The sequence below is a fragment of the Amblyomma mixtum genome, chromosome 7, assembly GCF_055824585.1.
Source record: "Amblyomma mixtum isolate Tamu chromosome 7, ASM5582458v1, whole genome shotgun sequence".
NCBI classification, from domain to species: Eukaryota; Metazoa; Arthropoda; class Arachnida; order Ixodida; family Ixodidae; genus Amblyomma; species Amblyomma mixtum.
In genome coordinates this window covers 15,621,413-15,647,622 of record NC_143018.1, presented here as the reverse complement: position 1 = coordinate 15,647,622, position 26,210 = coordinate 15,621,413, and the positions used below count along the sequence as shown (strand labels likewise).

General features: G+C 46.4%; 1 protein-coding gene across 4 annotated transcripts in view; it reads left to right on the top strand.

The window, feature by feature from the left end:
• LOC149335100 (uncharacterized) overlaps positions 1-23,643 on the top strand; it is a 64,284-nt gene extending 40,641 nt beyond the window's left edge. For 2 of the 4 annotated variants that reach the window (XM_089551787.1, XM_089551786.1), the window contains 10 exons: positions 1,745-1,865; positions 3,779-3,900; positions 4,747-5,003; positions 12,456-12,607; positions 14,207-14,295; positions 16,554-16,686; positions 18,517-18,561; positions 18,860-18,905; positions 20,295-20,416; positions 20,962-23,643. In XM_089551787.1, the coding sequence (XP_089407913.1) occupies positions 1,745-1,865; positions 3,779-3,900; positions 4,747-5,003; positions 12,456-12,607; positions 14,207-14,295; positions 16,554-16,686; positions 18,517-18,561; positions 18,860-18,905; positions 20,295-20,416; positions 20,962-21,039 (1,165 nt within the window). In that variant the 3' untranslated portion in view covers positions 21,040-23,643. The remainder of the gene's footprint in view (positions 1-1,744; positions 1,866-3,778; positions 3,901-4,746; positions 5,004-12,455; positions 12,608-14,206; positions 14,296-16,553; positions 16,687-18,516; positions 18,562-18,859; positions 18,906-20,294; positions 20,417-20,961) is intronic. The other 2 variants (XM_089551789.1, XM_089551788.1) reach the window with 2 other exon arrangements.
• Positions 23,644-26,210: the final 2,567 nt, after the last annotated feature.

Genomic DNA, 26,210 nt, shown 5'->3' with positions numbered 1-26,210 from the left:
CGTACTAACATTTCACTGTAGTATTTTCTTGCATAAGGAATGCACTTTTTTGCCCCATACGATATTGAAAATTAGAGGTTGTGTTTATTACACAAGGTAATGTTTGACAATCAATAATTCGAACTCAGGAACAACTGGAATTAAGTTTCTTTGAATTATGCAAAGTTAGAGTTTCAGGGAGTGTTTATAACATACATCAGTTCAAATAAACCGCATGTTTGAGTTAACTGTGTTCAAATTAACAAGAGTCAGCTGTATTAGCAAAAATTTATTTTGACAACAAAAGATTGGTGGGCGCATTTGTTAGGCTAGTAAATTTGTAGTTATTCTCGATTACCCCAAAACATTTGTCGTCATTTTGCAGGAAGAATGAGTGAGGTAGCTTTGCACATATATTGTCAGTCCATTAACCTAGCATTAGTCTACCTGTTTTAAAAGCAAGCCTACTCAAAGACTTTTTCATTTGTTTCCAGTGTAATAGAATATTATATAACCATTCCAGCCTAATGTTGGTGTGGTCTTAAAGGAGTAGAGGCACCTAATTTTTGGATGCGTGTTTTTTTTAAAATAATGTGTAAAGCGTTGGTATACGTGGATTACCTTGTGGTAGTCACCTACGACCGCTAAATAATTTACAATCGAATTTCTTTGTAATACCGCCTTCGTTTCAGTTTCAACAGCTCTGTGGCATCAAAGTTTCATATAGGTCCCATGAGGTATGAAAAAACTGCAATATTATCGCTGTTTCTTGGTTGTCATTCCGGCTCTGATTCTGAGGCAGGCTGGCTTTAGCATTGTAATGAATTAAAACTACGAAGTGGCGATTATATATATATATATATATATATATATATTGTGGGGACACCTTCGTCCCCTGCGTTCGCTTTCCCTCAACTCACTAGTTCCCTGTGGTTAGCTTCCCGCAACGCACTCCCTTTAGTGGGGTTACTTTTAACTGGGAGGGCGCTCGCGTCGCAGCGACAGCAGCGCCACGGATGACGTGTTTTGCCGCTTGCGCGCGAGGGAAGGCTCTGCTGCTCGGCACCGGGATAGCTCACGGACATTTCCGCGCGCTGCTCCGCTCTTCGCCGCGGGCGTCTTGTGGTTGGAACTTGCTCCCGCCACCCCGTCCCATCTGGCCTCGGAGCTTATCCCTCTGCCCTACCGTGGGTGAACATTCGCTCGTAACCGTGCTGATGAGTTGGACATCCTCGATTCCTCGTGTATTTTGTTGCTAGCTGGCGTTATTGTTGTTATAGCAATAAATGCCTTGTTTGTGTCAGCCAGTGTGTCGTTCCTTTGTTCCCGTAGAGCAAGGCCTGCCGTGGTCGGCGTGTGCTCAGTAGCGCTCGCAACCACGGGGTGGGGTCCGCGCGGTTTTGAACTGTGTCAGCCGCGGCTAAACGAGGAGAACGGATTTATCTCCCCAATTTCAACCACACAATATATATAGTTTTTTCATGCGTCCAATGACCTATTTGGAACTTTGACAGCACCGCCATTGTTTGGCTGTTGAGTGAAAAATTTGATTATAAATTATTTTGCAGTTGTAGGTGGATGTAATTCATGTATAGTAATGTCTTATGAATCATTGCATAGAAGAAAACCTACCACAAAAATTAGGTGTCTGTACTCGTTTAAAGCCAGTTATGTGATGATGCTCGTGGTGGAGTACAGGTTGACCGGTTCTGCAATGTCCTGGCATACTGCACCGGTACACATATGCGTGGTGTTGTGCTTTCAGCAGAGTCCACTTCCTGCTCGACGGGTGTCGGGCAGAGACGCCGGTGCACAACAGGAGCTACACCTGGTGTTCCTGTGACCGGCCGGGCACCTACGCGCTGCTGGTGGGTGAAGAGCCAAAGGTACGCACGGCGTTTTGACACTTTTTTTGCTCGGCAAGAAATAAAAAAAGGAACTTGCCCTTCGAATGGGCAGAGTCAACATTTGAGAGCTTTAGAATACAGCAAAGGTCGCTGTCTAAGCATTGAATTGATGCACTGAGTGAAACGCTGTAGAGGAGCCGGTTTTAGCATAGATAATTATGGCAGGTGCGCGTATGGCAGGTTCTCTCAGGTCATGAATGGTAGCTTACCAATATCCATGAAGAGAAAAGTATATAACAGCTGTATCCTACCGGTACTCACCTATGGGGCAGAAACGTGGAGGCTAACAAAGAGGGTTCAACTTAAGTTAAGAACAACGCAGCGAGCTATGGGAAGGAAAATGATAGGTGTAACGTTAAGAGATCAGAAGAGGGCGGAGTGGGTGAGGGAACAAACGCGGGTTAATGACATCCTAGTTGAAATCAAGAGGAAGAAGTGGGCTTGGGCAGGGCATGTAATGCGAAGGCAAGATAACCGCTGGTCCTTAAGGGTAACGGAGTGGATACCAAGAGAAGGCAAACGTAGCAGGGGACGGCAGAAAGTTAGGTGGGCGGATGAGATTAAGAAGTTTGCGGGGATACAGTGGCGGCAACTAGCAAAGGACAGGGTTAATTGGAGAGACATGGGAGAGGCCTTTGCCCTGCAGTGGGTGTAGTCAGGCTGATGATGATGACGATGAATTAAAATTGGCTTCTAGACATGAAAGGACAGGCCATAAATGAACCAAGCACCTGGCCACTGAACGCCACGGTTACATTGCTGTGTGGACGCATTTTCCATGGCGATGGCACCTTGCACTAAACCTGTTAATGACGAGACCGAAGAACTTATCCTGAAAACTAATAAATATAAAATAAAAGAAACAGGCCTAGTTGCTGTTAATAGTTGGCTGCGACAGTGAAGCAGCATGAATTAAAAGTCATTACTGCTTGGAATTGTTATGCAGGAGCTGAGAACATTGGAATAGTTAGCATGTGTGTGTATATAATTCTTTTTAGAGAACACTAAGACAGGCTGGGTGGTTGTTATTTAAGGGGAATGAGGGTCTTAAAAACTTGTTTTTTTTTATTTGTCGTCATAACTTGTTGAAACTTGGCACGCAGGTGTATCATAGAATGCTGATTTCAAATATCTCACCTGGAAGAAAATTTATCACAAAATAACATCCTAATTAGGCCATTTCGTACGGGCCTTTATAGTAATTTATCTGTTAAGCAAAGCTTTTTAAGAATGTGCAGGCATTTCCAAGGTCCACTGCACATCCTAAGCATTCTTTTTTCTTTTAAACATGATATATTAGCAATTAGGCCAAGTGTGGGCTAACTACTGCCATATGATTTTTTCTTTCCAACTTTGTTATTTATTTATGAACAAGAAAATGACTTTAAAGGCATTTTATTAGCTTTAGGATATGCTGTGGACCTTTGGAAATGTCTGCTTATTCTTAAAACAGCTTTTTTCAATTGATAAGTTACTGTAAAGGCCTGTAAGAAATGACCTATTTATGATATTTTATTTTGTCATATATTTCTTTCCAGCTGAAGTAATTGAAATCTAAATGCATATTCGAAATCAGCATTCAATAATATACCTAGGTGCTAAGTTTCAGAAAGATATGTTAACAAATAAAAAAAAAGTTTTTAAGATCCTCATCCCCCCTTAATCGAGGTAAGATAGCGCAAGGATGAAGATGAGTGAAAGACTTAGTACTCTGTTTTTTTCACATCAAATTACTTACTTTTTATTTCTGTTCTCTTGCCTTTAATGTGTTTGTTAGAATGCTTCTTCCCTGCCCATTCGCTGTTGTTCCCATTTTCTGGCACTGGTGTTAAAATGCCTTTGGCATGTTGAATGTCGTATCGTTTTGACGTCTGGATCGGCCCCTGTTCCAGGCCCTGGAGGAGGAAGGTCGGGTAGCGGATGTGGTGGCTGGTCTGGGCTGTGGTGTGTGCCTGGTGCTGCTGCTGCTCACCCTGGCTGTGGTGGTGGTCCGTTGCTGCCGCCGATTCCGCAGGTGAGCAACACTGGGCGTCACGGGCACTGCTTGCACAGTTCCGCAAGTTTGCTTGCGTGCTTGCTAGTGCTCTCTCAATTTCAGCATCTTGGCAAGTCTCGTCTTTGTATAAGGGCAAAGGGGGAAACAAAAAGGTTTCTCACTCATTGTCGATCGGTTCATAACCGACTGTATTTCTTCTTATACGTATCATGCAAAAGCTAGCAAGTTACCCTTACCCACCCCCTACTTCATGGAGTGACTGGCTTGCCTTGGACTAGCTGCAAGACCAGGTGACCCTCATGTGACAAGCCCACTGTGAACTTAGCTGCTGACTCAAAAGTTGCCTAGTGAAGTGTATTCCCTTTCTGTCCTTACTGAGTACACTATCATAAGCAGTTGAAAGTGACGGCAGTAGATACAGTGAAAAAAAATGGCCCTGGATCCGTAAGCTTGCCGTTCCGGTTAGCTCAGTTGGTAGAGCGACTGCTCCGGTGAAGCGGTGGTCCCAGGTTCAAACTCCGGACCAGGACGAATTTTTCTAGAACTGCGAAGTTTCTGAGAAAGTTGTACAGCTTTCCTTTGTGGCCATATGGCTGCGCTCAGGTGGACGTCAATGAGCAATTACTCCCTTATTACAAATGTACTCCATCTTGGGGGATTCCCCTAAACATTTTACCAACTGGCGAAGGACAGGGTTAATTGGAGAGGCATGGAAGAGGCCTTTGCCCTGCAGTGGGCGGGGTCAGGCTGATGATGATGATGTTGTTGATGTCTCCACATGCTCCTGAACTGACTCATTAAGTCGCAGTTTGAGCACCCATCAGCATGCTTAGACACCTCCTCTGTGTTGTTCGCTCCCTGCAGCCAGGGGTCATGCTGTGGCCTGGCCACCCTGCACGCCCAGGTGTGTCTGGCCCTGTGCGGTGCGTGTGCCACCCTGTTCCAGGGGGTGCAGGGGCGGCTGTCTCCCCGGACGTACCCGTACGCAGTCTCCCTGCTGCAGCTGTGCCTGCTGGCCGCCTGCTGCCTGCAGCTGTGCGTGGCCCTCGTGCTCTACGTGCAGCTGGTGGACGCACGCACCGTGCACCACGCCGCCTTCAAGGTGGCGGCCCTCGGATGGGGTGAGCCACTTAAGGCCCAGGGTCCACTTCCCACGTCGAAACCCCGCCACTTAATCTGGCTAGTGTAATGCAAAACACTTAATGGACATTGAGGAAAACGTCCTGTTCTCAGTAAAAATCTATTCAGCGGCTCCTTCTGGCTGTGTTTATGTTTGTCCGACAGCGATAGACATGTTTATTGGTTGGAAAATCCTTTTTAACCTGGGAACATTTTTGAAGCGCTGCTACAACTGCATTCTTCGCCTCCTCGCCCACCGTTTGACCTTTTGTTGCAGCCGCGTGTTGCCTGCAAAGCAGCCGACAACCCCCCACTCCGCATTCCTGCGGGCAGTTTTAACCGCGCTGATTTCCTTCTCTTCCTCCGCCTCCGTACAGGCAGTGTGTGGACGGCCGTCATACCAAGCATAACTGAAGGTTTTCGCTTGTATATCCAGGCTTAACCAGAGCTAAGCCACTGCCTATTTTTCGTGCCATTTGATTCCAGTTCATGATGTCTAGACCAGAAAGGACTCTGTGGTCGCTTTTTTGGAGTGACTGATAGTGGAGTCTAGCCTTGGGGATCTGCAGGAAGAGAACCACCTCAGTGCAACACAGTTTGCTTGTGAAAACTTCCAGTTGTGGCGATAACTGCATTTCATTCTTTTTTTAACCTTTCCTAGGTAGTTTGTTTCTACTCCTGGTTTGTTTTCTACTCTATTTTCAGTAAAGGTAGTGTCTTTTCCACTGGAAAATGGTATTATTAACCACAACAGGCCAACATCAATTTTTGCTCCGTGCTCTTGACTTCGTGTCTGTGCCTGAACTACATTTCCATCCTGTTGCCAGTTTTTTTGCTCTATTTCCTTTTTGCTTACTTTTTTTCTTGATTCTTCTGTGCCTGAGTTTTCTGTCCTTGAGTTCTCTGCTTTCTTTGTATTTCTTAGTTCATTTGCCACATCCTACAAATAGCTAGTACATTTCTGTACTCAGTTGGCTCTCAGCGTTTTCTTCACAGCCATTCTTAACAGTATGACACACGATCAAGATGCGTGTCGACCAGCCGCATTGTCTTTCTGTGTCATGGAACTGCAAAATTATATTTTTCGCTTACATATTTGCGTTTTTGCTCTGCCTTTCGCTGGTGTCGTGCTCTCAGAAGATAAGAAAAGAAATATCTGGCTGAGTCAAAGTTTGTTCTCATCGGCGTCCATATTAACGCAACAAAAAATTCCGAGGTCGCTTTAAACTCTGCCTTAAGGGTGCGACGTGATAGTGCTAATGGGTCCCTTCAGCAGCCTGTTGGAAGTGGGGCCACAATCCCACCGCTGCCACCAGTGTTGGAAGTGGGGCCACAGTCCCACCGCTGCCACCAGTGTTGAGAACGGGCCACACACCCACCGCTGGAACCAGTGTTAAAGATGGGGCTTCTATCCCACCGCTGGAACCAGAGTTGAAGACGGAGGGGTCCAGGAGATGACTAACTCGTTTAGCCTCGCAGGTACCGGCTCCGAATGACGATGTCGGACTGCGTTATCGAGGAAACTGTACAGAAGGGTTTATTCTACATATTTACAGATGAGAATCGAATGCCAATGCAATGCTCCGATCACACAACAACATCCCGTTAAATACGGTTCGCGTTCCCTAGATCCCTGACTGGGGAACTTGGTTCGAATAACGTTGTCCAATCGGATGGGCCATTGATGACGCTGGCGGTACCACCCACGGCAGGGCAGTGCTGATGCCCTCTCGCTCTCTCACAGCTCGGGGGATGAGAAGGGGAAGACAGTCATCAAACACAGATGCGTCACCTTGACCACTGCCGCAAGTGTTCTGTGCGTTGCCTCCGTGGGAAAGCAGAATCCCGCAGTCTCCTCGCAGGTGGTTGAACCTTCTCGAACTCCCCCGCCGGATGGCCGAAGCACGAGACCCATTCGACACAGCGTCTTTCAATTAGCAGCCTCGCTCAGCGTGACCTTGCGTAGCATCATCCCGTTCGGTGACCCGAAGGCCGACTCGGCCAACGTATACCGCTGCTTCCGCCGTGCTTCATGTGCATCTCTGCTTCCAGCGTTGTTGCTGCTGTGCCAAGTTCTCGCCGCATCTTTGCCTTACGACGACACTCGTCTGACAGTAATTTCGCCCAGGTCCGTGGGACACACCCTCCTTCGATCGGTTCGGAGGTTCGGTGATTAGGAGTGCAACAGCCCCGGCCGTCGTCTATGCTTCTGCCGCCGGCGCCAGGCCTCGTCATATCCCTTGCTTTGCGATGAGTCACACCCGGTTCCCAGGGCCACGTTGTCCACTCTTAACAGCTCGTCCGCGGCCCGAAAAATCTCGAATGGCCAGCGTTCACGACCGCTGGGCAGGAAGAGATGAGGCCGGAGTCGGGTGGAAGGGCTGGTTTCCAGAAATGGCATCCAAGCTCGAACATTCAACAAAGAATGGCATCAGTGGACTGTTCCACGAGACAGGGCACTGACCCACAAGCAAGCGCTCGGAATTTGCCAAAGACCCACCAGGCTTCCCACAATGACAACAAAGGTTTACTAAAACATGACTGAATTTTGGCGTAATTTTGGTGCCGAGAAAGCGCAAAATATCCCCTTTGAAATCGCCAAAGACGGACTGCCTGGACCAAGGTTAAAAACAAAAACCCACACACAGTAGGTGGTCCTACCAAGTACTCCTGTCTACAACAATCGGCTGAATCCATCAGCATTTCCGTGCGGTTTTCCGTTCCTGAAACGCATCGAGAAATCCTGTTTTTGGAGAGCAGGACTCCGTCTAAGCAAGCGACCATTTTTGGGGGGACAAAACTGTCATAAGCACGTTTGAGACGATGGTCAGTCTCAAATATGAACTTTGCGCCGTTCAAGTAGCTCTGGTAACCCGACAACATCTGTGCCGCCTAAACCAAACGCGCGCTCTCGGTCTAAAGCGCTTAACGCTTTTTTACATGTCAGCCTGCGGCTGACGTACTGAACATGGTGCTCTTCGTGGCCGTCGCCAACTTGACTTAAAATAGCACCCAGTCCTCTATCACTGGCGTCACACTGAACTTCTTTAACAAAATAAGTGGCCCGAATCAAAGGTCTGGACACGAGCGCTTCCCCCAGACGAGTTTTCTTTTCGGTCATTTCAGTATTTCAGTGTATGTCAGTGAGGCTCCCTTTTCGTAAGGTGTCAGTCAATCAAGGGATCTACGCTCCGTCTACGCGACGTTAAGCGTAGTCCTACTCGAGCTGCACTCCTGTGAGTGCCGTCATCAGTTGGTAGCATGGGAAATCGACACCTGTGATTTCTAACTCAGTGACGCCATAGCCCTTGTCTAAGGTAAGGAAAAAAAACAGTAACCTACGATCAACTTGTTTTAATTCAAAAGTAGCCTTTCCCTGCCTGATTTCATAAACACACACACACAAAAAAAGAGGCATAAAAAAAAAGAAACAGCTACATCGAATCGCCACGCGGGGGGGGGGGCGGGGGGGGGGGAAGCTGACTCCCCGCCGCCGAGTTGAAAGGATTAGTCTTTCAGATGCGCCCGCCGGGGTCGGGCTTTGACTGATTGTACTGCGGTCAACTCGTGACAAAAGGCTGCAGAAAAAAACGATCCCCGACTCTCACTGTCGTTTCCGCGCCCCCTCGAGGCTCTACGAAAACCTTGGTCGCGCCTACAATGTCGATAACCGACTCTGGCTCTGGACAACGAGCAGTGACCAGCGCGAGAAGGTACCTCTTTCTCTCGCCCCACGCAGGAAGCTCGGCTACCCATTCGCCATGCGCGCTTCCTAGAATGCGGTGCCAAATGTGAAGGACGATTCCTTTTCAAGTGCGCCCGCCGAACACGCCTGCATGTGTCGTCTCGGTTGTTCGACGCCTGCGTTCGCATGCGCTGATTGCCGCGCAACCTTGCGGTTTCTGATCTCTTGGGCCGCTTTGCCTTTTTCCTAACTGGCTTTTTGTCCGGACGGCGCGGTCTAGTCTTTCTTGCAGGCCGATGCCCCTTTATGCACTTCGCGCCAGTTTTGCTTGGAAGACGCGCTCTTCCCTTTTCATTACTGCAGTCAGCCTTCGAACGAGCTGCACGCGTCGCGAGATCATCAACTGCAGCTGCAAGTTTACGAGGCGCAACGCGGGAAGGCTTCGCCTTTCCTTCCACCGCATTTCTTTTTTTCGCACCTGTCCGCGCAACCGAATTTAGGGCTTTGAATTTGATTCGTTTTTTCTTGGTTCTTGCCCTTGTTCTTTTTCTGCGCCTAGACTGTGTCGCGTGCGTCTCCTGATGACAACTAGCTATCTCTAGTTTTTCCGTCGCACCTCGGAAATTTTCATGAAATTCCAAACTGGCCTCTGTGCCTTCGCAGCAGAGTGCCAGCTCCACGCAGCTGACAGACGGACATGAAACTGCCCCTGAGATCCCTGGCTCATTCCTTAGGGAGTTGTCCTCTACCGCGTGCCTGTCGCTCTGCGCGCCATTCTCTCTACTGCAGTGCTCAGCTACAACTGAGCCCGCTTGGCTGTCGCTCTGCGCGCCATTCTCTCTACTGCAGTGCTCAGCTACAACTGAGCCCGCCTGGCTGTCGCTCTGCGCGCCATTCTCTCTACTGTAGTGCTCAGCTACAACTGAGCCCGCCTGGCTCTTATGGCTATCCTTTTCCTCGGCAGCCTCGCACTCTTCTTGTGCCAGTATTACCAAGGTAGCCTCTCCGGAGCCTTTGCCACTGAAGCCACTGTGACATTCCAATTCGCTCTTACCGCGGTTGTTACTCTCAAAAGGGGTTTCCGCTGTTTCAGCTTCGCAACCTTTCTCGCTAGGAAAATCTCCCTTTTCGCGGTTCTGCCGGTTTGACGCCTGTATCGACTCTACTGAAAGGGTCGCGCTCGTAACAGTCCCGACAAAGTTGTCCGTTGCCACTCCTGCATCACCTGGAGGAGAATCCTCGCACTCGTGTCGTTGAGACGCTATCTCGGAATGCTCTTTCTTAGCATTACGTCCAACTACACTGGACACGGTCTCGGATTCTGCGGCATTCCTTGGACTACCGCACCGGTTGAACGCGTTCTCTGCCACTTCCCTCGTGGTGTCGCGATTTACCAACGCGGCTACGGTCAGAGACTTTTCGGGTCTTATCTGCGGACCTATTTCATAAGCATCGCTTGCTCTTTCAGGACTTCCGGCTCTCACACTACCGCCCTTTCTTCGTATTTCGTTTTGAAGTTCTAATATCTTTAGTTTCCTTGTTTCAATTTCAACCTTCCACTGTTGCCGTTGCCGTTCCTTCTCTTTTTCCCACTCCCGATCAGCTGCTATTTTCTCCCGCTCGGCTTTCTCTTTAGCCTCTTGGTCGTGTTTTTCTTTGCGGGCTTTTTCCCCCTGTACCAAATTCCACGTATCTACCAGCAGTTGATCGTTATTGTTGACCTGTTTACGAATGAATTCGCACAGTTCAATTTTGGTTATTTTGCTCGGCACTTCAAAAGACAGTTCCTCGCATATCAACAGCAAGTCCGACCTCCACAATTCCATTAGTTCCATGACAACGCCTTCTCCGCTTTGGCTCTGCTAACTCCACAATGCCTTGAGAATAACCCCTCTCAAACGACAAAGCCCTGATTCCCAGTCAAGATTATTCTCTGAATCTTACAGCCTGGCGAATCCCTTAGCAAAAGCCAAAACGCTCACCCGTGGAGAAAGTACGATGTCGCACGGTCCATCCCAGCTGCTGCCAACCAGTGTTAGGAACGGGCCTCATGCCCACCGCTGGAACCAGAGTTGAAGACGGAGGGGTCCTGGAGATGACTAACTCGTTTAGCCTCGCAGGTACCGGCTCCGAATGACGATGTCGGACTGCGTTATCGAGGAAACTGTACAGAAGGGTTTATTCTACATATTTACAGATGAGAATCGAATGCCAATGCAATGCTCCGATCACACAACAACATCCCGTTAAATACGGTTCGCGTTCCCTAGATCCCTGACTGGGGAACTTGGTTCGAATAACGTTGTCCAATCGGATGGGCCATTGATGACGCTGGCGGTACCACCCACGGCAGGGCGGTGCTGATGCCCTCTCGCTCTCTCACAGCTCGGGGGATGAGAAGGGGAAGACAGTCATCAAACACAGATGCGTCACCTTGACCACTGCCGCAAGTGTTCTGTGCGTTGCCTCCGTGGGAAAGCAGAATCCCGCAGTCTCCTCGCAGGTGGTTGAACCTTCTCGAACTCCCCCGCCGGATGGCCGAAGCACGAGACCCATTCGACACAGCGTCTTTCAATTAGCAGCCTCGCTCAGCGTGACCTTGCGTAGCATCATCCCGTTCGGTGACCCGAAGGCCGACTCGGCCAACGTATACCGCTGCTTCCGCCGTGCTTCATGTGCATCTCTGCTTCCAGCGTTGTTGCTGCTGTGCCAAGTTCTCGCCGCATCTTTGCCTAACGACGACTCTCGTCTGACAGTAATTTCGCCCAGGTCCGTGGGACACACCCTCCTTCGATCGGTTCGGAGGTTCGGTGATTTGGAGTGCAACAGCCCCGGCCGTCGTCGTCTATGCTTCTGCCGCCGGCGCCAGGCCTCGTCATATCCCTTGCTTTGCGATGAGTCACACCCGGTTCCCAGGGCCACGTTGTCCACTCTTAACAAGCCTAAGATCCGCTTTACACATAAATCAGCAAACGCAGACACTGCTTTTCATTATTGTTTTTATTATGAAATGCTTTTTCTCTTTATTTTTTCCACAAGACAAACAACGAGACCTTCCGTTAGCCAAGTCAAACGAATGTTCCTCAGTGGTGGAGGGATAGCGCGCCCGGATCAGAACCCAAGGGGCAGTGGTTTGAGTCCCAGATCGACCATCTCTTTTTTTCTGGGCAATTGTTTTTCTTTCTTCAGAGACACTACGTAGTGGTGGTGGAAGGTTGTCACGACCGTGGATGCCAGTAAGGAATTGTTGAGCGACGTAATCGCTGTTGTACTGTGTGATCGTCATGTCAGACCCCGCAGACCATTATGTCACCTCTGACATCAACACCAAACATGATTCGCTATGAGGGTTGTGATGTCACAGTCCCTTTGGACCAATGGAGAATTATCGTCCTACAGACACTGGGGTTCGTGTCAAACAGGAAGTCTTAACGCTGTCACGTGAAAATACGCGAGCTCCGATGGGCTCTTTCCACTTTCACCATGTAAAACTTTTGTGTGGGCGAGTTGGTTCATCTTTGAACGGGTACGTGATTGCGCGAAGAAGACGGGTCGTCTGTGTTTCTTTGTTGTGTCCCGTTTTCTTCGCGCAAGCTCGTACCTGTTCAAAGACTTTCACCATGTCCTCTGTCTGGACAGCATTAACGAGGCATAAATGCATTAAAAAAGTTTGGTCCCTAGAAAAACTGTCCATAGTTTCAGTAATCCATATTAACGGGGGCCGTATTAAAGGGGCATGACTGTATGTGTTGCTTGTGCCTCCCTGCAGCCGTGCCGGTGATTGTGGTGGGAGCCAACCTGGCGGCACAGGTGCTGGAGGGCTTCCGCCTCGAGAGCTGGTGGCTGACGCTGCGCACACCCACGGGGCACCTGTCCAACTACTTCTGCGCCTACGTGGCCTCCCTTGCCATCATCACGGCTGTGAGTAGGCTTGGGCCAGTTAATTCATGTTCTTAGACCTTGAAGAGACAGTATGAAAAGACGGCACAAACGCTATGCTGCACTGTGTAATGCTAGAACTGCAGTATGACAGCTGTTCCGCTATGTTACATGTATGGCCTCCTAATCTCCCTCCTGTACTCCCCCCCCCCCCCCCCCCATGTGGTGACCACATTTCTTTGAAAGTGAAATGCAAAAACACTTCTGTCTGCTGTGCGATGTTGGTGACTGTTAAAGAACCTCCGGTGATGCATGTTGATCCTGAGATTTCCTCTCCTATCCCCCTGCACTCTTTTGCCATGCGGATGTCTACGCCAACATTGTGGGTTCAGGGGCTGGTGTCAGTAACAGCTGTCGCTGTAAAGAAAAGTGCACTTGTTGTCTTGTTGCAAGTGGGCCATCGGTTGTCCTGTGAAGACCTTACAGTGCTTTAGTCAGTGCTGTACAGTGTGTTACAAACACTTTGCAGAAAGCAGATCAGTGAAATGTTTGCAAAACAAACAGCTATAGGCACTGTGTTCTGTATTGGTAACTGTTTATTTTTATGTATATTTCCTGTGCCATAAACATGAAGGCCATAGCACCATATCTGTTTGCTACCTTCATGCTTTAGAGATGGGTCAGAAAGTGGCCGGGAGTTTTCCTGTGAGCAAAGATTGGAAGAGGGGCCACCCTTGAAAACTTTAGATGCTTTCAATTTCTTGTGGCATCATCTATAAATGCTGAAAAGATGATTTGCAAATGTGTACTTGCTTAAGCATGAACTCTGCAGAGTATGATGATCCGTATGAAATGAAGAGCACCTGTTCAAACTGATTATATGCCTTTCTGTTTGTTTAGCAAGAGAGAGAACAACAGACACTCTGATGAACAGTCCATAATTTATTCATTCACTGGGTACCTACATTGCCTTGAGGGAATTATCTTCAGGGAGGAGCTTTAAAAGGAGGCTACGGTATGCCATGAAATCCAAACATCGGTAGCGTGCAATTCAAAGAAATTCAAGATAGTGTCAGCAGATGATCGTGTACACTAAGTAGAATAAAATTTTTCATTGTTTAAGATGTAAACTGACTTTTCAGGCAACAAGTTTCGGCTTCTGACAACTTCTGGGAAGCAAAGAGTAGCTGAAACTAGACATTTTGTAAACATATTCACCTTCCAAGAGGATGCTCTTGCCAGATGAAGTGTAAGCTGGCCTAACGGATAACAGTACCTTTTGCTGGGCTAGTTGGTGTGACATTGTGTTCAGGAAAGTAAAAACAGTGCTAAATTCTACACAAACCGCACAGAAAGACGGACAGGACAGCGCCTGTCCTGTCCGTCTTTCTGTGTGGTTTGTGTAGAATTTAGCACTGTTTTTACTTTCCTGAACACAATGGCCTAACGTATATAAGCAAGACTACCAAGCAATAACTTCTGTAGCTTATGATTGAATTTACTATGATGAAACAGAAAGCTCAATCGCTGGCCTCCAACGTGCATGCTCCACAAAAGCAGTGGATGTGCTCGCAAAAGCACTTCGTGTCTTGATGTGCCTTATGTGCTGTGGCATGCAGACTTTACCCATGCCCTTTTCAGCTTCACTTCTTGCTCTTCCTGACCGTGCGCGGAGAGCTTCGGCGCCAGCGGCTGATGGGCATATCCAAGAAGCAAGCTCCCACCAGCCGGTGAGTGTGGCCTAGGGGCAGCTTTTGTCTCTCGGTCATTGCTGTGTGAGGGATTTTTTTCTCCCATGTAAATGCCATTGCTGTGGTTATTTCACATTTTATGGCCAGAATCGTCTTTCCTTGGGCTAGTTGGTTTTTCATGCTGTAGGTGTTTGCAGCGCACACGAAACACGGACGGACAGAAAAGGGAACGAAACACAGCGCTGACTTTCAACTGAGCTTTATTGGAAAAATAAGCGACTTTTATACAAAAATTTTTAACATGTGACTCAGAAGATGTCAAAACGTCCTGCTACATGTGCCATCTAAAATCACTGATACTCTACCAATAAAGCTCAGTTGAAAGTCAGCGCTGTGTTTCGTTCCCTTTTCTGTCCGTCCGTGTTTCGTGTGCGCTGCAAACACCTACAACATTTTATGGCGTAGTTGAAAATTGACGTCTACACTTGTGGGCCACTGAGGTAGCAGATGAACCAATGAGATTGTTATTTTAGTGGGCCCGTGGAGGTTATTCTCAAGGTCTGCCAATTAGTGTTGTTCCTCAGGTCTGCCAGTTAGGACTGTTCTCAAGGTTTGCCAATGAGGCCATCCTCATGGTGGGCCACGGAGCGGTATGTGTTGAGGACATATGCATTGTGTCTGTTCTTGTGACTCTGGCGGGCATTAGCCATTAAGTGAAATCTCAACGATACGAATATCACAGGATTGCGAAAAAATTTGTTGTATTTCATATCCTCTGAAACAAACAAATTTCGTTTGCAGAGGCATTGGAAATGCATTCATGCAAATTTGTTTGCAACTGACGGGATTATTTACGGCCAGGCTATAGCAGTTTTTGCTTTCATTTTACTAGTTTAATTATGTAATATCTTCAAGAGGTCAGTAACACAGGAAAAGGAATTGCAGTTGTGAGGCTGAGAGCTTCTGTTTTTGAGTTGTTTGTGACGTATGAAACGTGTTCTTTCTTTCTTTCGTATGAACACGTACGAAACGTGTTCTTTTGCATTTGATGTATAGAAAAATGTAAGGTGTTTTGGTTGTACATTGCTTTTTTGATCACCCTTACGCGATGCTTCACATGCTGTCTTGTTGACTAGTGTGCACTATATGTGTAGACTGACCATTGGACTCTTTTTGTGCAAGGTGTGTATTTGGAATAAACTCTGGTAGTATTATTAAAAGATACCATTGGTGTGGTAACAGGCAATACTTTCTTCATGTGAAACTCAGAAGGCTGTTCTAGTTATGTCGTATCTTTAGTAAAGAGAACATATGAAAAAGAAAAACGTCGAAACCGCAGTGCGCAGTTCGGTGAAGATTGCGAAAGTGATTAACAGGGGCCGAATCCTATGTGCCGGTTCACCTCGATGGCTGAGTGCCTGAGGTGTTCAGCTGCCGAGTCCAAGGTGGCGGGATCGTATCCTGGCCCCCACAGCTCGATGTTGATAGAGGTGAAATGCAGAGACGCATGTATGCTGTGCACACTCAGTATACTAGGTGTTTCAGCGAACTCTTTTCAAGAATTTTCTAAAATAGGCTTTTTGGGGTAAAATTATGGCTTTCGTGGCATAGTATTACCAGTGTTGGTGGACACCAAAAAAACGGTGAATCGTCTTAGGTAGTAAGCTGGTTGACTAATTTTTAATAATTAACTTTGTAACTATTAGAGTTAGGCACCTAGTTGTAATAAGAGATTCGTAGCTGGGAGATTTGTAGTAATAGCCATATCAATTTTTAGAATTTTGAAAACGCAATTACCCTTGCTGCTGTGGCTCGAGAAAATTTGGCTGTATCCTGCGAAAATACCTACATGCGCTTTTGAAAGCATGGAGGAAAAGCGACCCTTCCAGTTCATATAACTAGTCGAAAAAGCCAAATTTTTTCGAGCCACAGTGCCATAATTTTTTAAATTCTAATAACTGATATGGCTATTATGTACTAACGACCGGCTACAGATCTCTAATTCCAACCAGGTGCCTAACTCTAATAGTTAAAAAGCTAATTATTTCAAATTAGTTAACCAGCTCACTAGTTAAGATCATTCACAGGTTTTCTGGTGTCTGCCAGGCCTGGCGATACCATGCCGCAAAAGCCATAATTTTACCCTAAAAAGCCTGTTTGTGAAAATTTTTGAAAATGGTCGCTGAAAAACCCGGTACGTTAGGGAACACAAGGCGGTCTGAATTAGGCCACACCTTTTTCACTGCAGTATCCTTCACAGCCAACTTACCGCCACCTCTCGGCCGACTCTTGTGCAGGTCGACCCTCCTGGTGGGCTCCATGCTTGTGCTGGTGGGGCTGCTGGCAGTGTCCCTGACAAGCATCCTCTATGTCAACATGGGGGGCTCTCTCCTGCGCTCCTACCTACTCGCCGCTAGTCTGGGCCTTCTGGTCAGTATAGTACTGCCAGGTTAAGTCTAGCTGGACCAGTGCTGCTCACCTTTTCAGACAGGCCCAGGTAGCACCTAAACATTGCGATAATGTTACATTTTTGTTACGCTCAAATGTTATTTCAATGTCCTTAATGTCCTTTTTTTCTAATGTTTTTGTAATGTTACATATAAATGTTCGAATAACCTTCCCCAAACATTCATGAAACATGTAAACAACATAAATGCAACATTCTCGAAAATGGTGAAGCAGCCCCGCACAAGCATGCAGGCCTGCCAGTGGTGACGGCACACAACTTACAACACTTTGCAAGAACCAACAACAAGAGCGACACCTTCTCCACTACACTCTCAAGAGAATTTTATTGGACCCCATGGTTACACGATAAGGGACCACAGTCCCTCAAAAAATACAAGAGTACAGTTCGCGACTAGTGTCGCTCGATTAAGGAAAAGCGATCACTCAATACATGACGGCGACTCCTGTCGCCCTGCAAACAAAAGTCATTCACTGCACGTAATAATGTCTCCACTACACTACAGCACAGCAACTCGTATTCACCCACCTCCAAACGGATGTCATGCCGCCGAGCTTATATACTCGCTACTGCGGGATGTCCCATGAGTGACAGTGGGGAATGGGTAATAACTAAAGTTTTGTGACAAAATAATGGGGTTCTTCATGTAATGTATGGCGAGTACTATCTAAGAGATGTGGTTACAAAGGTGCTGTTAGTTGAAAAACATCTTTACTCTAAGAACAGTGAGAAAATGTCTGGAAATCCGTGCTCGAAATATATTTGCAATGTTGTTTTATAGTTGCGACTCTAACATTATAATAAAATTTATAAGATTATATTAAAACAACGTTTGTTTAGAATGTGAAAGTAACGTTTCCTATGTAACTTATAACGTTATGTGTTAATTTTCAGTGTTAATGTAAAGTTACTATGCAACATGTAACATTACTCCAACTTACACAACATTTTTATAACACTATTCTAATGTTCGGTGCTACCTGGGGGGTTGCTTACAGGGACGAGAAAAGGGCAGAACGCAGCTACTTGGCGCAAAATGTCAACTCTATTAAGGAAGTAATTACTGAGTCGCATCCACCTGAGCACAGCCTACTCCATCTTGCGAGATTCCCATTAATACATGTCGGGACCCAATTGTTGCCTCTGTTACTGATTCTGTTTTAAGAGCCGTTGATGGGCTCTTGATTAATCTACTTGAACATTAATTGCACAGATGGGCTCTCATGTCATAACCAGCTGTTAAATGGGAGTTTTCTTTCTTTTTGGATGTGATTCTGTTTATATTAGACTTTAATACCAAAGTCTAAAAACTTTGCTTCATGTGATTGTGGTTGGCAAATCAATTTTTTTTTCTGGTGCAACAAAAGCTTCTCATATATGTTGAATACTATTCGATATCAGAAGGCTGATCATCTACTACATGTATGTATATTAGCCAAATTGGTATGATATTTGTGTGACTGTGGACAGTAGAAGAGGCTTGGACGGTATTCTGTAGGTGAGACATATAAGCAGATGATCCAGTGTTATTTTTACTGCATTATGGCTCAATGTTTGTATGTTTTATGTAGTGAACATTGCTTAACTGTCATGAAAAATAGCAGCATGATGATACCAATATGCATTTTGTCGACACTACTTTGGTAGCAAAGTGATAAACATTATTCACAACAGTGCATTCCTTTTTGCATCAGTGCTCCCTTGGCTTATTTTTACGGCATTATGGGGCTTCTTCGAAGTCCCCGTAACTTCCACTTCTTGCAGGGGTGATTGGTGTTTCTCCATTTTTACAGGGTCTCCTGGTGTTCTTCTTCTATGTGGTGGCCGCCCGAGAGAAGGTATGCGAACCCTTGTGTGGCGAGCCAGACAAGGTAGTGACCATGTTTCCCTTCCTCCAACACACCCTTGATCCCTGTTGCTCATCCTTATTCTTTGATTAAGAAAAAAAAGCCTGCATTTGGTTTCGTACCTGAATTTAATGTGCACCCTGAATTTAATGTGCATGCCTTTTCAAGGGGTGTCTTATGCAAAAAAGAAAGTGCTAAATAAGCGTGTTGTGCATAAATATAGAATGGGTGCAGTATAAAAGAGGAGAATCGCTGCTTCACCTGTCCCTTTGGCTCTCTGTTCTTTCAGCAGGCACCCTCACCAACCCTGCAGGCCAGGACCAGTTCCGGCAAAGGTGCGTTTTCTGTCCATCCCTGCTCACTTTGAAGGGACACTGAGAACACTCTGTAGTTGCCAGTTGGAAATGGCTGGTGATGCAGTATTGCCTCAGAGATTGCCAATGGGAAATGGCTGGTGGTGCAGTTTGGCCTCAGAGATCTGTGCGCTAAAATGCACTCAACTTCGTATTGCAGTTGATTTTTCACGCAGCGTAACGATGCCTGTCTTTCATTTTTTTCTCTTTTCTGGCTCATATAAAACCTCCGTTTCCAGTGTAAGCATCCCCTTGTCATTAGGACGCAATGTAATCGTTGATTTGAGTCATCTTCAGTTTGCCTGTGGCCTGTCAGATGCGAAGCCTGCTCTGTTGGCATGTGTGGGTTTTATGGGGGGGGGGGGTTTCGATATACAGTCAAGTCCACTTATAACAATACTGGTTATAACAATGTATCGGATATAACAATGGTCAGTCATGGCACCATCAGCTTTGCCATGTGTTCTATGGTAAAATAAACTGCTTATAGCAATGCTGTCAAGGCACGTTATTGGTTATAACAATTAAATCTGGTAATTGAGTGTCAACCATTACAGAAAAAGAAAAGAAATGCTACAACCACACCAGCAAAACCATGCAAAACCATGCTTACAACACAAAAGCGTGCATGTGTGGGGCCAACCAATGGACTAAGCTGGCGCAGCAACGCCACGAAAGCAAAGAGGCAGGCGTCATCGCGTCAGGAGAGCTGCTGCATTGCTGCATTGGCTACGCACGCCGTGCGTACCCCTAATCAGTCAGTGCAGCGTGCGTGCATGCAGCCAGCGCGGTTTTTCTCTTGTCAGCTGTCACCGCACCCTTGGTTCTGCATGCTTCTTGAATTTCCCATAAGAATAGCTTCCAAAAAGCCGGCTTGATTCCTGTGACGTGGAGGTGCGCAAAGCTCCTGGTGGCGCAGTGATGGCGGTGCTTTGGCCATCGGTGAATATTGTTCCGGTTCCTTGAAGTTCGATTTAACGAGCTTTTACAGGCATTAGAACAATCAAACCCCTCTGGGTATTTACTGACAATAAATGCTCTGAAGTTTGTCATCCTTTCTTTTTTTTCGGCACAACCCTGTTATAACAATTATTGGTTATAACAATGGTATTTCCATGGCACTTGAATATTGTTATAAATGGGCTTGACCGTATATGGTCTATTGTGCATTATGACCTTTGTAGAGTCTTTTAGGCCATCTTCATGAAATCTCTGCATAATTTATACTCCCCCTTTGTGAAGCCAAAAAAACAAAAGTGCAGAAATTATGTGAGTTGAAACGGTGTCTGAGGGAGTTTTGACTAGGACTTGGGTTGCATCAAACGGCGAGGCAAGTACGGGGCTGACCATTGAACGACCTTCTCCTTACAGCAGGCCCTACAGTTCTGGCCACAGTGATGGGTCGCGACGAGTCTGAGGGTTTGCTGGCCCAGGGAAACGCCGCACTGGATCTGCCCAGATTGGAGGAGAGTCCGCACGGCTCTCGATCGCAGGTGAGTCGACGTCTCCTGTGGTGCGGGCGTGAGTGACCATGTGTGACCTACCAGGTATGGTGGAAAGGAAAATGAACCATGCCAGGAGGGGATGGCAGCTAGGGATGAAAAAAAGAAAGAGAAAGAAAATAGTCCAGGCTGTGTTATTCCTCTGGTGGTGTGAGTGTTCCTAATGCATATGTTTTCCCAGCCTTTAAAATCATATGCTGGCGTAAATTGCAAAAAGTGGTGGTGTTTGTAAAGTTTTTGGTAAATGCTCAAATTTGCTGCAGCGCTGCTGGAACTTTTATGTAGAAGCCTTGTACTGAATGAGTGTACTCATGTACAACCACTCTTGCAATTTCGTTTCTGCAAAATGTGGGCGATCTACTTTTTTGCAAACTGTGTCTTCTCTCTGGGGACCAGTATGTACGGGTCAACGTTGCAAGGATAAAGTGTATGGTCTCTCATCGTGCTAGTGCTAACATCTGATAACTATGTTCATGCACGTGTTGTTCTTGTTTGCCATGGCCACTTATATCCTCGTCGTTGTTTCCCTTTTCAAGATATTTGAGGCCAAAAACGAGGACGACGAGTCATCTCAGCAGCAGTCGGATCCTTCCTTCACAGTGACTGCCGTCTGATGCGCCGTCCCTCCTCGCGCATGTGTTTGTATGTGTCAGCTGTCACTGGGAATCGAACAAAGAAGGAAACAACTCCAACGCACACAACAACGGCTCTTGATACTACTTCCTGCATCCTCTCCCATCATCATCAAAAGCATTACATCGGGAAACACACTTGCTCACACCATTCAGGACACTGCAGGCTCTCTTGGCTGCAGCAGTATGCATTTGCAATTTTCAGCTCTGGGCACAGAAGGGACTTTCTTTTTCCGTCTAACGGAGCACTGGCACAGTCACATGGTGGAGTAAAATCCCTTGGAGGCCTACTTGTACGAGACAGATCTTAATACCATAATGCTTGCAAGACTCATCATCATCATCAGACTGATGATAATGCTTGCAAGACTCATCATCATCATCAGACTGATGATGATGATGAGTCTTGCAAGCAGTATGGTATAAGACTTTTATTTTTTCGAACTGACAATTTTTCTTGCTGTTTTTAACTTCTCATTCAATCATCTCGGGCTTCTTCCATTCTCACCACACACAGTACTATTCATGAAGTGTCTAAGAAATGCGAGAAAAAACTTATTTAAGTGTTTTAATTGCGTTTTTAACGGGTAATTCAATAATCCTCAAACAGGATTTGTTTTACCTGAAGTATCTTTGTAAATATCATGACTAGCATTGTGAATAGCAGCAGTGCTGGCAACTTGTGGCCAAACTCTAGTCTCTGCGTTTGTAGCCAGCACATGCTGTTTTGAGAGTGACGTGCTGACTGATTGTTTCAGTGCTCCTTATGGGGAACGGGAAATCCAGGCTCGACTTAATAATTCATGGAGGCTCACGGCCGAAGCCGAGCGAGCAGCTGGGCACATTGCTGCCCATCCATACGAAATAACTCGCCACTATGGGGCCACTAATTTTTGCGCTCAATTTTGTGCACAGCTAAGTAACGTTGTTTCTCTGCATCACAAACAGCAATGTACACCACCAATAACTTCTGCTTAGCCGTTGTTGATGTAAGCTGGGGTGCAAAAACATTCTTGTGTCATTGATTAGTGGTGCGCGAGACAGCTTTGCAAGTTGTTCTTGCATGTTGTAAAGTTTGTGTGCAAAAGAGCTGAGTGAAAGGACTTCTAGGTATGCCCTAGAGTACAGAGTACCGCAGAGTATACAGGCATGCCAGCCTTCATCAAGTCTTGGCTAGCCTCTGAGCAGCTCCAACCTACCCACTACATTGGGATCAGGACAACAGCCCATCCCTTATTGTTTCACTGCTTGGTTGAACAATTTAGCAAACTTGACCATTGTTGTGCCAGAGTTTCCACAGCATTGTGATGACGGGCTGGGTAACATTTGAGTAGCTGCTTGTCACAGCGTTTCCTCTCACAACGTTTTGTGCCGTTGTGGGAGAAGTGATGTTTTGGGCGAATTATAGTTGCATAATTTGAGCAAAGAACTGTTCAAGTTGTTACCGTGTCAGGATGGCAGCGTCTGAAAAGCTGCTCTGAATGTGAAAAGTAGCCTTTTATTCTTTTGTAAAGGCCGGTTCTTGTTACAGTGCCATGTAGCCTTGTGCATTTTTGTGCTGCCAAACTGTTGATTTGGTTAGGCGTTCACAAGCTGTGGTATGCAACAGTGACATTACTTTGTGAGTTGCTTGTTGTGGAACAGTACCTAGTTATGTACCTCTTCTTTAGTGCTAGCATTTCAACTGTTGATGACAGCAAAGTAGGCCCTTTGTTGCTATTCTTTTGTAGCACTAAATGTTCTGCTGCAAACAGAAAAGATGCTGTTTGGAACTCTAAGCTAAAGAAATTGCTTGTTGCATTGATTAATTAGCCATGGGAATGAAAAGAACTATATTGTTTCTAAGTTGAACATTCTGTCTGCTCAGGGAGCTGTGTTTATTGTATGGGCTGCTGCTGTGTACTTCTGGAATATTTGAATAATGTGTTCTTGACCTCCACAGCATAGGAGTATGTACTATCGTGATGGAAAGAGACGCGAAAACGCGGCACCTATGAGCTCTGCTGTTCGAATTTCTTTTGATTGCGCTTTTACCTCGGTGGTAAGTAAAAGACGTTAGAGTCGTCCTAGAATGCGTCATGGACGACTCCAACATCTTTTTGCTACCACCGAAGTAAAAGCGCAATGAAAAGGAATGTGAACAGTGGAGCACCTAGGCTCCGTTCTGTTCGTGTTTCTTTCCATCGCGACTGTACCATGTTATGCAACTGTTTTTAAAAGTGTCCATTTTAGTGTCCTATTTAGTACCCCCAAGCTTGGGTAAGAAAAAGTGGGGTTCAGCTTATACGTGTAAAAGTGTTTTTAGGTGGAACATCTTCTCCACACTGTTTTAGTTACCATCTTTGGCCTGTTTTAAACTGTATTTATGTGTAGAGCACATTCAAGTAAGTTTCGAAGTGTGAACAACCATAATGTGTATGTGTCTCATCACTTGTGCAGTGTTGCCTGATGGCCCCATCTTTTTCAATGTGAACAATCCTTTTAAGACTGCTGTGGTTCAGCAGGAAGTATCTAGTCAGGTTGCAGACGCAACTGCATTTTTAAAACTTTTTTTACACCCATAAATAAACATTTGTTCTCTACGAAGCAGTGTTGTGGTCCACTTTCTGTGTAGCTTAATTAATGTTGAAAAAATTCACTGGAGGTATACCCTTGTTCTAGTGCAAATTTTAGCAGCAGTATTGGTGGCGCAAAAAACTAGTTGGTGATAGAGCATTTAGTAACCCCGAGTGAGGGTATGGAATCTCTATTGTGTTTATGCCCTTACATAAGGCATTCACATCATAATTAAGGCGGGGGTCCCACTCTGGCTGTGAGAATGCTCCATTTTAGGCTATGTTTGCGCCAGTATTCTGCACGTTGTTCTTGTTCAAACAACGCAATGTAGGCATCATTCGAAAGCTTAATGTACATTGTCAATTGGTGCACACCGCTTTGTGTAGCTGCATTAACTGCACAAGGGGCAGTACTGCTGATGACAAATTTGGTAAATTCGGTGATATGACTTACTTGGAGAACTTCTCTGAAAAAGCTACTTCACTTGGGACAGTTTCGTTTAGCCTACGTGTAGATTAGTTATCTAGTATCGCATGGTCTGAGAATGTGCCTTTGTTGAGCTATTTTATAGGTGGCCTTTTAAATATAGCAGAATTTTGCTACATTAGGCATGAATATCTGCTCTGTATCAGGGTGCAGAGAAGAAATATATTTTCTGCTTGGGGCAGACAGTATACTGGTGTAGTGTGTGAAATTAAATCTACTTATCTTCATCAGTTCATTTTTAATTGCCTTTTTCCAATTTGAAGATTTCTGTAATACTGCCTCACAATCAGAATTCTTCTATTGAAAGGCAATTAAAAATGAACTAACGAAGATAAGTCCATTAAACTTCGCACACTGCACCAGTATATATTGCCTGGCCGAAGTGATAAAAATATTACTGCTGTGCACCCGAATACAGGGCAGATATTCATGCCCAAAATAGTGAAATTTTGCTGTATTTAAAAGGCTGCCTATCCAATGCAGTTTAACTAACGCACATTCTGAGATCATTTGATACTAGATCCACATCTTTTCTATCTGTAGTCCGAACGAAACTGTTAATATTCTATCTGTATAGCCCAAACGAAACTGTTAAATGAAGTAGTTTCTTTAAAAAAGTTATCAAAGTAGGTCATGTGCAAATTATTGGGGGGGTCTTAGGCCCCGCACTCCCACTCCACGGATGCAGCGTTTTCGCTCGCTAACCGCGGAGGGGTTCGTACAAGATGGAACAAAGGGAGGGAATACTAAGCGTGAACACTCATATGCTATTTATTGCACTTGCAATGAATACATAGAACAGGCCAGCTAGCTACAAAACATCAAAACATATTGGCTAGCTAGCTACAAAACATATTGGCGGCGAACGTTTGTACGCGCCGACAGTGGCGGCCGGGTTTTCCCGTGCGCGCCGCATTCTTGGGGTAAAGCCTTCCCTGGACATTTGCTGGGGGAGGTGACGAGAGCGCGCGTTTGCTGCGCTCGCTTCGCTGCCTGGAACCAGAGGTTCAGCGGCAAGGCGCGACAGATCTTCGCTGCGCCTGGCGCGGAAGGTGACGATAGCGTGCGGCTGCAACCGCTCGTGACGCTAGCCGGATCCCGAAGAAACTTTCACCAGCTCCGCGTTGCCTTCGAGGTGGCGCTCCCGTCGCTGCTTCCGCTTTCCCCATGAGGGAGACTTCCCTCCTCGCCCAGCCGGTGCTTTCCTGACGCACGATGATGATCGGCCGCGTCGAAAAACGAAGGGAGGGAAACAGGTTTTCCCACAGTCATATATCAACGAAGCGACAGAATTCGTCATCTGCAACACCACCTCTCGTGCAGTTGATAATGCAGCTATATATAGCTTGCACGTGACATCACGTCAGAAAGATCGCTGCTACGGCGGCCATGTTTGCGAACCGCTTGGCTGGCGCCGGCACTTTGAGGCACGGATCTAAACAGGTGTTTCGTGCTGCGACCGGCTGTTTCGCGCTTTCTGCGTTGAAATGCCTTCTCGGTCTTTTCACGTGGGCTATCAATCGCAGTTTATCATATCGGTGCGTGTTCGGTACGAGGAAATGGTTCGGCAGTTCGAGGACATCGGCCCCTCAGACACACCGGGAGCAGGGAAGAACACGGACTCAAGCTTGTTCCTGGACATTACAGGGTAACATTATCAGCTACTTTGCGACCCTCGAGTGAATGCGTACAAATTGCCATAACCGCACATTGCCGTCGTTAGTGAGAGCTTGTCAGCAACCCAGATCGAAAAAGGCGAAAGGGTCAGCGCAACTTTTACTTTTAAGCCCTTTGAGGCTTTAATTAAATAATTTAATTTTTGCGTTCTCGATGCTAAAACGCTGTTCACAGAAACGTTGATTTCTGTGGTCAGCTGCGGCCGCATGGCGCACCGCTCGATCTCGGTCCCCGCCTCGTTGGCCACGGCATGCGATTTCTACCTTAGCTCGCCACTTTTCGCTGCGTTGATTTTCACTCTGCCCTGGAGTCGTGCGGAATTTCCATGCTTGGCACCGTATCCAAAGAGAAGCGAGGAGACATCATCAGTCGGGATTTGCCTCTTCGGGCTACTTTGGTGGTCACCATTTCAACGTAGGTTAATCAGTGATAAT